The sequence below is a fragment of the Ranitomeya imitator genome, chromosome 8 (genome assembly GCF_032444005.1).
Source record: "Ranitomeya imitator isolate aRanImi1 chromosome 8, aRanImi1.pri, whole genome shotgun sequence".
Taxonomy (NCBI): domain Eukaryota; kingdom Metazoa; phylum Chordata; class Amphibia; order Anura; family Dendrobatidae; genus Ranitomeya; species Ranitomeya imitator.
Genome location: NC_091289.1, coordinates 127,136,888 through 127,151,447, shown reverse-complemented (window position 1 = coordinate 127,151,447; position 14,560 = coordinate 127,136,888). Strand labels below are relative to the sequence as shown.

The window sequence follows — 14,560 nt, the reverse complement described above, 5'->3', positions numbered from 1 at the left end:
GTCAAACATACCTTTAAGATGGAATCTATCAATTCAACAATAAAGATGCTGTTCAAAAATAGTTTCATGGTAGTAGTCGATTTAAAAGATGCCTATTATCATGTGCCCATTCATGAAGACTTCCAACAATTCCTAAGGGTAGCAGTATTAATGGGGGGAGTAGTTCACCATTTTCAGTACAGAGCACTTCCCTTCGGTATAACTTCTGCCCCTAGAGTATTTACGAAAATAATTGCAGAGGTTATGGCACATTTACGGGAATCTAATATTCTTATTGTTCCCTACCTCGATGATTTCCTCATAGCAGGGAATTCAATGGAGCACTGTTTGTCACAATTAGAAATAACTAGAGTTAAATTGGAACAGCCTAAAAATTCACAAGTTCTGAGGTTTATTATTAGATTCAGCCACACAACAGTGTCTTCTCCCTATAGAGAAATTAGATCAAATTCAGCATCAGGTGTTCAGGGCAATTAATACACCCTCTATGACCCTTCAACAAGCTATGTCCCTGCTAGGGTCCCTCAAATCATGCATTCCAGCGGTCAGATGGGCTCAATTTCATACTAGACCCCTACAGAAAGATGTGTTGATTAATGACAAAATCTTGAGGGGTGCCTTGGGGGGAAAAAATAACCTTGAGACCGGTAACTCTTGAATCCCTAAAGTGGTGGCTGGACAGAGAATTTATTGGCAGGGGTTCCCTGGGTAACAGATATATCCCGGGTGATAACTACAGATGCCAGCCCCTCAGGGTGGGGGGCACACATGGATGACATGGTGGTTCAGGGACAATGGGAACCGTACACAACGTCTTCATCCAATCAAAGGGAATTATTGGCGATTGAGTTAGCAGTTAAAAAACTCCTCATATATCTGCAGGGACACCACGTCATGATCCTCTCGGACAACCAGGTGGCAGTCACCTATATAAATCATCAAGGTGGAACTCGTTCCGAGACTCTGATGCAGGTCACAGATCGCGTGTTCCAAACGGCAGAGATAAATTTTCAATCTTTGCTCTTCACATCAAAGGAAAGGAAAACGTAAAAGCAGACTTTCTCAGCCGCAATATGCTAAGACAAAAGACAAGGGGAATGGTCACGTCTTCAATCAGATTGTTCGCCGATGGGGTCGGCCAGTGGTGGACCTATTTGCTACAAGAGACAACAAAAAAGTAAAAATATTTTGTTCTTTGAATCCCAGGGAGAATCCGCTGGCGGTGGAGGCATTCCTAATGAAATGGGATTTTCCTCTGGCTTATGCCTTCCCACCGTTGAACCTGTTACCTCTAGTGGTGAGGAAAATCAGGGAAGATCGTGCAAAGGTCATTCTAATTGCTCCTTTCTGGCCCAGGAGAACCTGGTTTGCATGGCTCAGGACAATGTCGGTAGGCGATCCCTGGGTACTACCAGATAGCCCGAATTTGCTTTTCCAGGGACCGATATGCCATCCACAAGTGAAGGGACTCCATTTAACGGCTTGGAGTTTGAGCGGTCGTTATTAAAAGATAAAGGCTTCTCCACAAATTTGGTAGATACCCTTCTAAAAAGTAGAAAACAGATAACAGCAAAAATCTACTCTAGAACCTGGAGAAAGTTCTTAGCCTTCTCAGATTTTAACATCAAAGAAGGGGTACCGATACGCCAAATATTAGAATTTCTGCAGAGGGGGTTAGAATTAAATCTCTCTACAAGTACACAGAGTACAGGCATCAGCCCTTGGTGCCCTGTTCTCTTGTAATATTGCCAATAATTATTGGGTATCAAGGTTCATTAAGGCAGTTGGTAGAGCTAAACCTTTGCATAAAAACAAAACGGTACCGTGGGACCTAAATCTAGTCCTTTCATCTCTAACAAAAGACCCCTTTGAGCCCCCTACATGAAGCCTCAATCAAAATGTTATCCCTTAAAACAGCTTTTCTGGTAGCTATAACATCGGCACGCTGAATAGGAGACATCCAGGCACTTTCCAGACTTCCCCCGTATACGGAATTCTTACAGGATAGGGTAATCCTCAGGCCGGACCCAGCTTACCGTATATACTCGAGTATAAGCCGAGACTTTCAGCCCATTTTTTTGGGCTGAAAGTTCCCCTCTCGGCTTATACTCGAGTCATAAACCGGGTGTCGGCAGGGGAGGGGGAGCGGGGGCCGTGTAATCATACTTACCTGCTGCGGTGCGGTCCCTGCAGTCCCTGGCTTCTCCGGCGCTGCAGATTCTTCCTGTACTGAGCGGTCACATGGCACCGCTCATTACAGAAATGAATAGGCGGCTCCACCCCCATAGGGGAGGAGCCGCATATTCATTGCTGTAAATGATCGGTGCCATGTGACCGCTCAATTACAGGAAGAAGCTGCAGCGCCGGAGAAGCCAGGGACTGCAGGGACCGCGTCGCAGCAGGTAAGGGGAGCGCAGCGCTATAATTACCTGCTCCTCGCTCCGGTGCGGCTCCGTCTGCAGCGTCCTCTAGCAGTGACGCTCAGGTTAGAGGGCGCTGTGACGTAGTCAGTGCGCGCCCTCTGCTGAGCGTCAGTGCTGGAGACGGAGCCGCAGAGGAGCAGGTAATTATTGAAAGCGCCGGCGTCCTGAGAAGAGAGGTGAGTATGTGATTTTTTTTTTTTATTGCAGCCGCATTCTATATGGCACAGCATTATAAGGGGCACCTATGGGGCCATAATCAAAGGTGCAGAGCATATATGGCACAGCATTATAAGGAGCATCTATGGGGCCATAATCAAAGGTGCAGAGCATATATGGAACAGCATTATAAGGAGCACCTATGGGGCCATAATCAAAGGTACAGAGCATATATGGCACAACATTATAAGGAGCATCTATGGGGCCATAATCAATGGTGCAGAGCATATATGGCACAGCATTATAAGGGGCATCTATGGGGCCATAATCAAAGGTGCAGAGCATATATGGGGCACAGCATTCTAAGGAGCACCTATGGGGCCATAATCAACGGTGCAGAGCATTCTATATAGCACAGTTGTATATGGAGCATCTATGGGGCAATAATGAACGGTATGGAGCATCTATTTTTATTTTTGAAATTCACCGGTAGCTGCTGCATTTTCTACCCTAGGCTTATACTCGAGTCAATAAGTTTTCCCAGTTTTTTGTGGCAAAATTAGGGGGGTCGGCTTATACTCGGGTCGGCTTATACTCGAGTATATACGGTACTTGCCAAACCAAGTAGCATCCCAATTTCACAGGTCACAGGAGATAGTTCTACCATCTTTTATCCCTAATCCTAATGAAAAAGAACTCCATACACTAGATGTTAGGAGATGCGTTCTATAATATATCTCTGTCACTAATGACTGGAAGAAAGATAGTGCGCTATTCTTATCTTTCCAAGGTCTACGCTATTCTTATCTTTCCAAGGTCCTAAGGTACCGTCACACTAAGCGACGCTGCAGCGATACCGACAACGATCCGGATCGCTGCAGCGTCGCTGTTTGGTCGCTGGAGAGCTGTCACACAGACAGCTCTCCAGCGACCAACGATGCCGGTAACCAGGGTAAACATCGGGTTACTAAGCGCAGGGCCGCGCTTAGTAACCCGATGTTTACCCTGGTTACCATCGTTAAAGTAAAAAAACAAACACTACATACTTACCTACCGCTGTCTGTCCTTGGCGCTCTGCTTCTCTGCTCTGGCTGTGAGCGCCGGGCAGCCGGAAAGCAGAGCGGTGACGTCACCGCTCTGCTTTCCGGCCGCTGTGCTCACAGCCAGTACAGGAGGAGTGCAGAGAAGCAGAGCGCCGGGGACAGACAGCGGTAGGTAAGTATGTAGTGTTTGTTTTTTTACTTTAATGATGGTAACCAGGGTAAACATCGGGTTACTAAGCGCAGCCCTGCGCTTAGTAACCCAATGTTTACCCTGGTTACCGGCATCGTTGGTCGCTGGAGAGCTGTCTGTGTGACAGCTCTCCAGCGACCAAACAGCGACGCTGCAGCGATCCGGATCGTTGTCGGTATCGCTGCAGCGTCGCTTAGTGTGACGGTACCTTTAAGCCGCCGTCTCACATAGCGAGATCGCTAGCGAGATCGCTGCTGAGTCACAAGTTTTGTGACGCAACAGCGACCTCAGTAGCGATCTCGCTATGTGTGACACGTAGCAGCGATCAGGCCCCTGCTGTGAGATCGCTGGTCGTGTCGGAATGGCCTGGACCATTTTTTGATCGTTGAGGTCCCGCTGGGTAACACACATCGCTGTGTTTGACACCTTACCAACGACCTCGCTGACAGGACGTCCCATTGAATCATCATGAAATAACATCGTTCTACAGGTCGCTACAGTTCGCCGCATCGCTGCTGACAGGTCGTATCGTTGTCGGGATCGCTTAAGCGTCGCTATGTGTGACGGGGCCTTTAGAGCATCAAAATACATACTAGCTAAATGGATTAGGGAGGCTATCTCTCTGGCTTACACAGCAGGTGGGGGTCCGGCTCCGCAGAATTTGAGGGCGCATTCCACCCGAGCCATGACATCATCCTGGGCGGAAAGGTCTGGAGTATCAATCGACCAGATATGTAAGGCGGCCACATGGTCATCCCCTTTTTTAAACACTATCGGTTGGATTTAGGGTTCTCCTTAGATCTCACCTTCAGGTTAAGGGTGCTGCAGGCTATAGTCCCTCCCTAAGGTGGCTTACATCTCTGTAAATCTCTCGTGGTTCTGTCATGGGAGCCCGAATAAAGCATTAAGCTACTTACCGGTAGCGGCATTTTTCGGAGGCCCATGACAGCACCCTTAGTTCCTTCCCTATTCACGTGGGGGTTGCACTTCCTTAAAATGTAAAAGAAAAAAAAAGAAGATTGTCTCACGTGTGATATCTGGATTGTTACTTTATTAAAGATATTAAAATTTTATATAACATTTATAAATATTATATAAATATATTTGATTGTATATAATGTTTGTGTATGCTTGTCATTAACTGCAGTAGTCCTCTCAGGCTCTGTAATACAACTGATATGTGGGAGAGGTGCCACCCTTTTGTATCTGTGGGTTTCCTGTTCCTAAGGGGCGGATCCCCTATCTCGTGGTGCTGTCATGGGCCTCTGAAAAATGCCGCTACCGGTAAGTAGCTTAATGCTTTTTTTTTTTTTTTTTTTAAATAACCCAAACCTGACTTGTACTTCTCAACAACTTTGTCCCTCACTTGATTGAAGATTTCCTTGGTCATCATGGTGCTTGGTTAGTGGTTCCTCTTGGGTAATGGTGTTGCAGCCCCTGTGGCTTTTCAGAAAAGGTAAAGTGTATATACTGACAGTACTGTAACACTTAGATCGCACCCAGGTGGACTTCGTAAGTCACATACTTAGTGAAAGTAAGTCCACCTGTGTGCAATCTAAGTGTCACATGTCTGTCAGTATATACACCTTAGGCCGGCGTCACGATTAAAAAAAAAAAAAAAAATTCGCATTGCACTCGGACCAATATTAAGCTATGGGGCAGCTCCCACCAGCCGACTTTTTGTCGGCCTTTTTCCTCGGTCTGAGACAATCGCAGCATGCTGCGATTGTCTCAGACCGAGGAAAATGCTCGGCTCACTCGCACTCATATAAGCCTATGGGTGCGAGTGAGACAGCGCACACCACTCGGATGATATCCGAATGATGTGCGTTATAAGCGGACCCCAGCAATGGAGGAGATTGAGAAATTCGTTTCTCCGCCTCCTCCGCAGCTGTGCTCCGATCCTCCCTGTGCGAGAGAATCGAAGCACAGACGCATGACACTCGGCTCCTGCTCTGCTGCGAGCAGGAGCCGAGTGTCATTAGCATATCGCATCCGATGCTCTCGCATCGGATGCAATACGCCAGTGTGACGCCGGCCTTACCTTTTCTGCAGGAATTGCACCAGAAATGGTTAGGGCCTTCATACCAAAAGAAGTGAACCCTAGTGATAAGTGAGTATTCTCGTTGCTCGAGTGGTCTCCGAGTATTTGTGAGTGCTCAGAGATTTATTTTTGTTGATGCAGCTGCATGATTTACGGCTGTTAGCCAGCTTGATTACATGTGGGGATTCCCTAGCAACCAGGCAACCCCCACATGTAATCAAGCTGTCTAGCAGCCGTAAAATCATGCAGCTGCTGCGATGAAATCTAAATCTCCGAACACTAACAAATACTCGGAGATCACCAGAGCGTGCTCGGGAAAACCGGAGCAACGAGTACACTCGCTCATCACTAGTGAACACATATAGAAATGACAATTTTTAGTTACTTAATCCCACAAATTTAAATTTATGCCTATATTTTTCTCACTTCACTAACAGACTATTTAGTACTGATGCATCACACACAAACCTGATTACAAAAATATTTAAACGCAGGTTGTAATGTAACAAAATAAGTAAAAAGCCAAGAGAGTGAATACTTTCGCAAGTCACTGTAGACAACAAACAGCAAACAATAGAAAAATATTCATACTTCAAGAACAATGGAAAACTTTTATAAACTGCAGATTACACAAGTGCTCGTTTTTGCAAGCACTATCCAACAAGGTATCTATGACTATAGGAATGGGAACAGCCCTTTAAAGAGAATCTGTCGCCCTTTTGAGCTTTTGGAGTTAACAATATGGGCATACAGGTTGTATACAAGGGATTAATCATACCTGTATGCCTCCTGGATGATGCCTTGTTCAGTAAAAATCATCTTTTATAGCTTCAAACTTCCAGGCTTTGTGGTATAGGCTGCCTGGAAGATAAGACAGCTTCCGGTCTTCATTAAAGGGAACCTGTCAGGTCCCCCATGCCCTCCAACACAGCAGCATTCAGCTATGTGTGATTACACTCCTCTCCTCTTCAGATGTCCCTTTCACGTCATGTACGCGGCCACAAGTCGCGCGCCTGTGCATTCTGCCTGCCGTCGCTCCTATGCACATTGTGGCACTCACCTTCACTGTGCGCAGGAGACCACTGCGACTGGAAGTTACAGGGGCTCTCTGGCACTTGCCACATTAAAACTGAAGACAGTATCCATAGAAGGGCGGACCACAGCAGAAGAGAGGTGGTAGACAGAATGCACAGGCGCGGGATTTCTGGCCACGCACTGAAGAGAAGGGGAGGAGAAATCTTGCATAATGAAGACCAGAGGTAGTCTCCTCTTTGGGGCAGCGTAAGCCCCATAGCCTGGAAGATCAAAGCTATAAAAGATGATCTTTACTGAACAAGGCCACATCTAGGAGGAGTATGATTAATATTACCTGTATATAACCTGTATGCCAATATTATTAACTCATTATTAACTCAAAAAGCTCAAAAGAGTGACAGATTCCCTTTAAGAATGGATCCGAGAATTAGGCCTCATGTTCAAGTGGACCCAGTATGATCCATGTTGTACAAAGCTGAACCACACCACACTGGGCTAATGTATTAAGGATCCCATTTTCCTATTGAAGCCTTAAAGTCAGCACTTCCAGGTGCGAGCTCCGCTAGGTCATGTGATGGAGCACAGAGCAATTTTTTTTTACACCGATGACACCGCATGGATTTACTACTATATTTTGATAACGACTTTCCCATTAAAATGCAGCGACACAGTATTTGTGATCCACGCAGTACGGACACCAAAAATGTAGGTTTGAACGATGCCTTAATCTACGGAAACCTTGAGTACGTTTAACATTCACTTACAGAGTCTGATCCTGCTCATAACATGGGAAAAGCAACAGTCCTAACTCTCTGCTGGATGAGGAGCCGCTTGCTGCAGGGCTGGGGATGTGCAAGACCGATAGGAGAAATGTATTAGGCCTCTTTCACTTTTACGTCTTTAAACCGCCCGTCACAATCCATCGATTTTTGATTCTGCATTTTCCCATAGACTTGTATTAGCGACGGACTGCCATCCGTTTCATCCGTCTTTCACTGGATCCTGCATAAAAAAAGGTCCGTCGGGCAGAGAAAACGTTCAGAGGAACATTTTTTCTGCATGTCGGAAAAATCGGTCAGCGACGCATCCTGCGCTGCCCGTCACTGGCTACAACAGTAGCCTATGGGAGCGTCGCTGCCTGTGAAAAGCAGGAATCCAGCAACGGGTCCCGTCTTTTCAAAGAGAGCATCAATAGTAACAAGATAGAATGTGAAAAATAATTTAAAAAAATTAAAAATCGCAGTATCCTGACCTACCGGAGTCCCGCGCAGCGATGCTCCCGGCAGCTAGCGTTCATAGTAATACATTGCGAAATCTCGTGAGAAGTCATGGTCTCACGAGACTGCGACTTCTCGCGAGATTTCGCAATGTAGTACTAGGAACGCTAGCTGCCGGGAGCATCGCTGCGCGGGAACGCCCGTAGGCGAGAATACTGCGATTTTTTATTTTTTTTTAACCTGGCTTGTGTTGTGTATGCGTTTTTGCAGCGGAAAACCACTGCAAAGACGCTTACACAACAGATGCACATAGGCTCGACGGGTCAGTCAGAAACACGGGCCCAGTGCACACGTTTTCCACAATCTGCACAGGATCCGTCATTTCAAAGTCTTGACGGATCCTGTGCAGATTTGGAAGACGGAAGTGTGAAAGTAGCCATAGTGGTGATCTTGGGTCATGAATACGAGAGCAAAAGTTACATTAGTGACTGTTTGGATACTTGCCTCCTGAAATAAAGGCTCTATAGAACCACATACCATTAACACCAATACATTTCTGCTAGGGCTTATTAATCACAACTATTTACAGTGTATCCATTGGCGCGACAATCACACATGTCCCCGTGACTCCAGTCCAACTCTATAGTATCAATGAAGATAGTCGCACACAAACCTCAGCTCTCTATCCATAGACCATATGGGACTACACATCATTTAATGACCCCCTGGCTACGGTACGACTACTGGATAGATGGGCAAACACGAACAGTAAAGTTCAGCGTCCATACTGAACATCTACTGTTCAGGCACTGACACCGAACACAGACTTCACCAGGAAGTCCGTGTTACTGTTCAGGTTCGGCCCACCAAAAACTGGGTCTTTGTCGTGCTGTCATGTGCATGACAGCAGCAAACACTGCTTCTGATCGGCGATAAAATCATCAACACCGGTCAGTCATGGGTCCTATGCTCTCAAATAATACCATGAGAGCGCAACTGTGATCGGAGCTATAATGTTTGCCTCCTGTCATTGGTGTCAGCTGATGGGACTACTGCTACCATTAGCCAACGCCTGCTGCCACTAATAAAAGCAAGAGCAGGCATTGGCTGATGGGAGTATTGATCAACCGATGTCTGTGCTGTAAATAAATAATTAAAAAGCAAACTGAGTTGTTTCCCTTGTACTTTTGATAACCAGCCAGGCAAAAATCTCATGATGCAGAGGCAAGTCCACCGCAGTACACTGGGAGAATTTCACTGCGGTGCTAACGGAGATCTCAACAAGTTCATCACAGGGCAGCCCGGCTGTGACGCAGCCTCAGTGACCGGAGGTAACCTGGATGAGGTCACCGCTGGTCACTGATGCTGTGCTCGCAGCAGCTCATTCACCGGTGGTTCTCAGCCTGGACGGTCACATCTTGGTACCGTCCAGGTTGAAAACAATACTGGGGCATGGATTACAGTGTGGGAACGAACGACGGAGAGGTGAGGAATATTGTTGTTTTTTATTTTTGGTTTATTACAGGAGACGAGGGATTCAGTGGAATTAGGCAAGTATAACTGCGTTTGTTATTTTTAAATAAAAAAGTAAAAGTGTGTTTAATTTAATTTCAAATAAAGGACTTTATTCTGGCTGTATCTTTATTTACCATGTAACTATAGGATTAGTAATGGATAGGTGTCTTATAGATGCTTCTCTATTACTAAGCTGTGGGCCTGATGTCACCTGACAATACAAAGGTGATTTATCCCCACAAATATGAACCCCACTTGTCACCTCTACAGGGCAAGTGGGAAGAGCCGGGCAATGCGCCAGAATTGGTGCATCTTAATAGATGCGCCTTTTCTGGGCTGCTATTTTTAGGCTGGGAGAGTCCCTTCATGGCGCCTTAGCAGCCTGAGAATACCTGCCCCCAGTTATCTGTTTTAGCTTGGCTGGTTGTTAGAAATGAGGGGGACCCCAAGGCTCTTTTTTTTATTTAAATAATTTAAAAAAATATGGTGTGGGAACCCCTCTATTTTTGATAACCAGCCTTACTGAAGTTGAGGATTGCAGCCCCCACCAGTGAGTTTTGCCTGGCTAATTATCAAAAATACAGGGAAACCAACGCGGTTTGTTTTGGTTTTTTTATTTGTTTTTTTATTTACAGCTCAGGCGCCGGACGACGAATACTCCCATCAGCCACTCTTGCTCTCACTGTTATTAGCAGCAACAGGTGTCGGGTGATGGAAGCAGTAGTCCCATCAGCGGACACCAGTGACCGGAAGGAAACTTTATACCACCGATCACAGCTGTGAGTGGGAACCGCGGTTGTCTAACCGGCGGTGATGATTTTACCGCTGATCAGAAGTGCCATTTGCCTGCATGACAGCGTGGCAAACACTGGATGTTCACGCCCCCCAATTCAAGTGAATGGGGTCAAGGTTCGGGTCCTGTTCTGGTACTCAAACTTTTTGTAACTGTTCGGCTGAACCCAAACATCCAGGTGTCTGCCCATCTCTACTAGTGGAAAACAGGGGACATGGGTCCTCATCTCTAGCAATCAGTGAAGAATACCCTTTTTAAATTGATTTCTTACACCATACGGAAATCACAGGAGAGCCTCCTGTTATGACCTGGTGGTCAGGACAATAATGGACCTGGTGGTTAAGAGCACACGGAATGACCTGATAGTTACTGATAATAAGGACGAGCTCTGGGACGTGGGAACTCTGCTGACCGCAATCCCTAAACCTATCAAACACACTAGAAATAGCCGTGGATTGCGCCTAACGCTCCCTATGCAACTCAGCACAGCCTAAGAAACTAGCTAGCCCTGAAGATAGAAAAATAAAGCCTACCTTGCCTCAGAGAAATTCCCCAAAGGAAAAGGCAGCCCCCCACATATAATGACTGTGAGTAAAGATGAAAATACAAACACAGAGATGAAATAGATTTAGCAAAGTGAGGCCCGACTTACTGAACAGACCGAGGATAGGAAAGGTTACTTTGCGGTCAGCACAAAAACCTACAAAAAGACCACGCAGAGGGCGCAAAAAGACCCTCCGCACCGACTCACGGTGCAGAGGCGCTCCCTCTGCGTCCCAGAGTTTCCAGCAAGCAAGACAAAAAATTAAATAGCAAGCTGGACAGAAAAATAGCAAACCAAAGAAATACAAGCTGGAACTTAGCTTCTGATGGGAAGACAGGTCACAAGAACGATCCAGGAGTGAACTAGACCAATACTGGAACATTGACAGGTGGCATGGAGCAAAGATCTAAGTGGAGTTAAATAGAGCAGCAGCTAACGAATTAACCTCGTCACCTGTGAAAGGAAACTCAGGAACACCCACCAGAGGAAGTCCATGGACAGAACCAGCCGAAGTACCATTCATGACCACAGGAGGGAGACCGACAACAGAATTCACAACAGCCTCCCAAATAGGACCATAGAAGATGACAGATGCTGCTGATAAGATTCTCTGTATTGGGGAGGAGAGAGCACCTCCCACCTATTGCTTCACGTCTATATAAAATCTTAGCCATCTCCTATCTCAGTAATGTAAAAATGTGTCTTCACTGAAGATGGATTTTCCCAATATGGAGTTAAGACATGATAGTTGGTGCTCATGAAGTTCTATGGGGAACTGTAACTCGTTTCAGCAGAACGTGCAGCATAATGTCTCTCTGACTGCAGACTCATGAGTCCTCAGACCACACGCACTGAGCACTCTGAGTATTCTCCAATGTCGGCGCTGGGAACAATGGGCATGTGACCGAAGTATGCGATATGTATACTCAAAGCCGGATACAATTGACTCAGCATGTGATCACTTGGATTCAAATTGTATATTTGCAGTTGCGCCCTTTTTGCTGGCACTGGAGAATCCTCATAGTGCGCAGTGAGTGCAATGTGAGAATTCACAAGACTGCAATCACAGAGTGATAGCAGTCATGTAGTTTAGGAAAGGAAAACCCCTTAAAAAAGGGGTTTCCCACGATCAACGTATATTTTATTCCATAGATCTTGGAATAATAATTTCCAAATTGGTAGTGTTAAAGAAAAAATGTTCCTGTGCTGAGATAATCTTACAAATGTCCCCTGATGTGTGTCTGACCGTGCAGGAACATGGTCTGATCATACCACAGCTCCTGAGCAGGGGAGGAATCAAAAGAGAGTATACAGACAGGACAGCAGGGGATCACAGCTGATTCTGCCAGGTAAAACACTTCCTTGCCAGTTTTTAAGCAATGTTTTACGTTATTGTGTTTGGCTTCCTCCCCTGCCCAGGAGATGTGGTATGATCAGACCATGTTCCTGTACAGTCAGACAGACATTACACAGTAGGGCACATTTATAAGATTATCTCAGCACAGGGACATTTTAAACACATCAAATCGTGGAAATTATTATTATTCCAAGATCAATTCATTAAAATGTTGATTAAAACTATTTGTGGAGAAACCCTTTAAGTAGGAGATCTGTGTTTTTCTGCATCAGAGTTTTCCAACATAATAAAGTTTCATGTGAACAAGCCTTTACTCTTGCTTTACCGTCCCATAGAAAACAATCAGCTCAGGAAATGGACGTGACACTAACCAGACACGTCTCTCACCTCTTGACATGTTTAACGAGAGTCTTCCTACTTGCATGAAGCTTGCTACAAAATGGACACTTGTGTTCCTTCCTGGGCAGCTCGGTCTCACCACTGTGCCTCTTCCGGTGGACGGTCAGGTTGGATTTGGTAGAGTATCTCATGTTGCAGATGTCGCACTCAAAGGGCTTTTCTCCCGTGTGGACACGTGTATGACTTTCATATTTCCCTGGGGAGTAAATGACAAGTCTGAAGACCACCATGCTCTCCTGCAATCCTCCCCCCTCCTGGCATGTAAGAAACACTACATACCTACTCGATCAAACACTTTCTCGCACTTTGGACACTGTAAATTCTTTTTGCTACTTTTCTCTAACATGATAGGAGCCAGTCCATCAGGAAAGATTCCAAGAGCACCAGGACTGTCGTTCCTTTCTTCAAGCCTGTCCAGATCCTCACTTGGTCCATGACTAACTACCGATACCGCCTCCCCATTTTCTTCTTGCACAGACTGGTCCCCTTCTTCCGCTCCATTGCCCTCGTCGTTCCCCTCGCTGCTAGAATCCTCTGATTCGGATGTACCCTGACTGCTCTTATAGGAGTCACTACTTGAGGAACAGTCACTTTCTCCATCCTCTTGATCTTCAAACTTGGCTGGACACTTTCTCTGACGGGTGGACTTCCTGGTGGAGGGGTCTGGGTCCTTCACATCGTCCGTTTTGTTACACGGGTGAGCTCGGTCCATGTGATTTTCCAGTGTCTTCTTATAACAGAAGTTGCGCTGGCACTGAGGACACTTATGGTTGTTCTCCAGCCTATTGTCCGATGTGACGAGAGACAAACGCTCGTCCTCAGGAGCCAACAAGGTGACGGCATCTATGATATCCAGAAACTTTGCTGCCTCCAGCACCGCGCTGATCTCCTTCTCCAGAACCAAAAACTCGGACGTGTACAAAAAGTTAAGCAAATGTTGGAAAACGGCACTGGTGACGTGTTCTAAAGTCAGCACCTCGGTGCCGGGGGTCTTACTCAGGCAGGCGTGGAAGTAACTGCTGCCCACCGCCACCACCACCCTGTGCACCGGGAACTTCTCTCCCTCCACCACCACCAGCAGATCGCAGAAGGACCCCTGCCGCTGGCGGTCATCGTTCAGGTACCTCAGGAGGTTCCGGTTATAGTGGTGCGAGCTCAGGAGCTTCCTCTGATCGGGGGGCTGCGGATCAGCCACGCCATTGGTCGGATCAGCCGGGACACCGTCCATAGCAGCGGACGCCTCCGGATCACCCACTTCTACTGGAGAAACAGGTTTTGGACCAAATCTTCTCTTTTTCTTCATTGTTTAAAAACAATATTAAAAGTTATACAGGCAGCAAATGGTTAAAAGAGACATCTAAAACCCTAAAAAAGGCCCCTGTCAGCTGTAATCAGCGCATCACACGGGGGCAGAACACGGGCTCAGGTGGGGGGTCACAGCCGGCAGCGCCCAGGACGCAGGGTGCCCGGTACATGGCCCCGCAGACACGTCCGCTGTCCGCACATCACATGGCCGCCTCCCCCCACACTACAGAGCCACAGACCTCCGCTCCACCGGCAGCGACCCCCGGACCTGACTGCAGCCGAGTCCTCCGCACAAACAGGCGGACTGCAGGGGAACACATCCGGGAACGTCACTTCCGCTCAGCCTTCACCATAGGCGCTACTGCTGACGCTGACGTCACGGGAAGGGGCGGAGCCTGCATTATTTTAGTGCAGCAGAACTAGACGCTGTCAGTGTGCGCTCACTGCGCTGGAGGAGGCGGCCGGAGCAGAACAGCACCTGTTACTGTCAGCGCTGGAGGAGGAGGCGGCGGCGGCTGGCGGAGAGGAGTACCTGTCAG

General features: G+C 46.9%; 1 protein-coding gene across 1 annotated transcript in view; it reads right to left on the bottom strand.

The window, feature by feature from the left end:
- The window catches only part of ZBTB41 (zinc finger and BTB domain containing 41), a 68,602-nt gene extending 54,253 nt beyond the window's left edge, over positions 1–14,349 (bottom strand). The window contains exons 1-2 of the mRNA XM_069737365.1: positions 12,996–14,349; positions 12,705–12,912 (exon numbers count right to left, since the gene is read on the bottom strand). Of these exons, the coding sequence (XP_069593466.1) occupies positions 12,705–12,912; positions 12,996–14,019 (1,232 nt within the window). The 5' untranslated portion in view covers positions 14,020–14,349. The remainder of the gene's footprint in view (positions 1–12,704; positions 12,913–12,995) is intronic.
- Between the last annotated feature and the right edge of the window lie 211 nt (positions 14,350–14,560).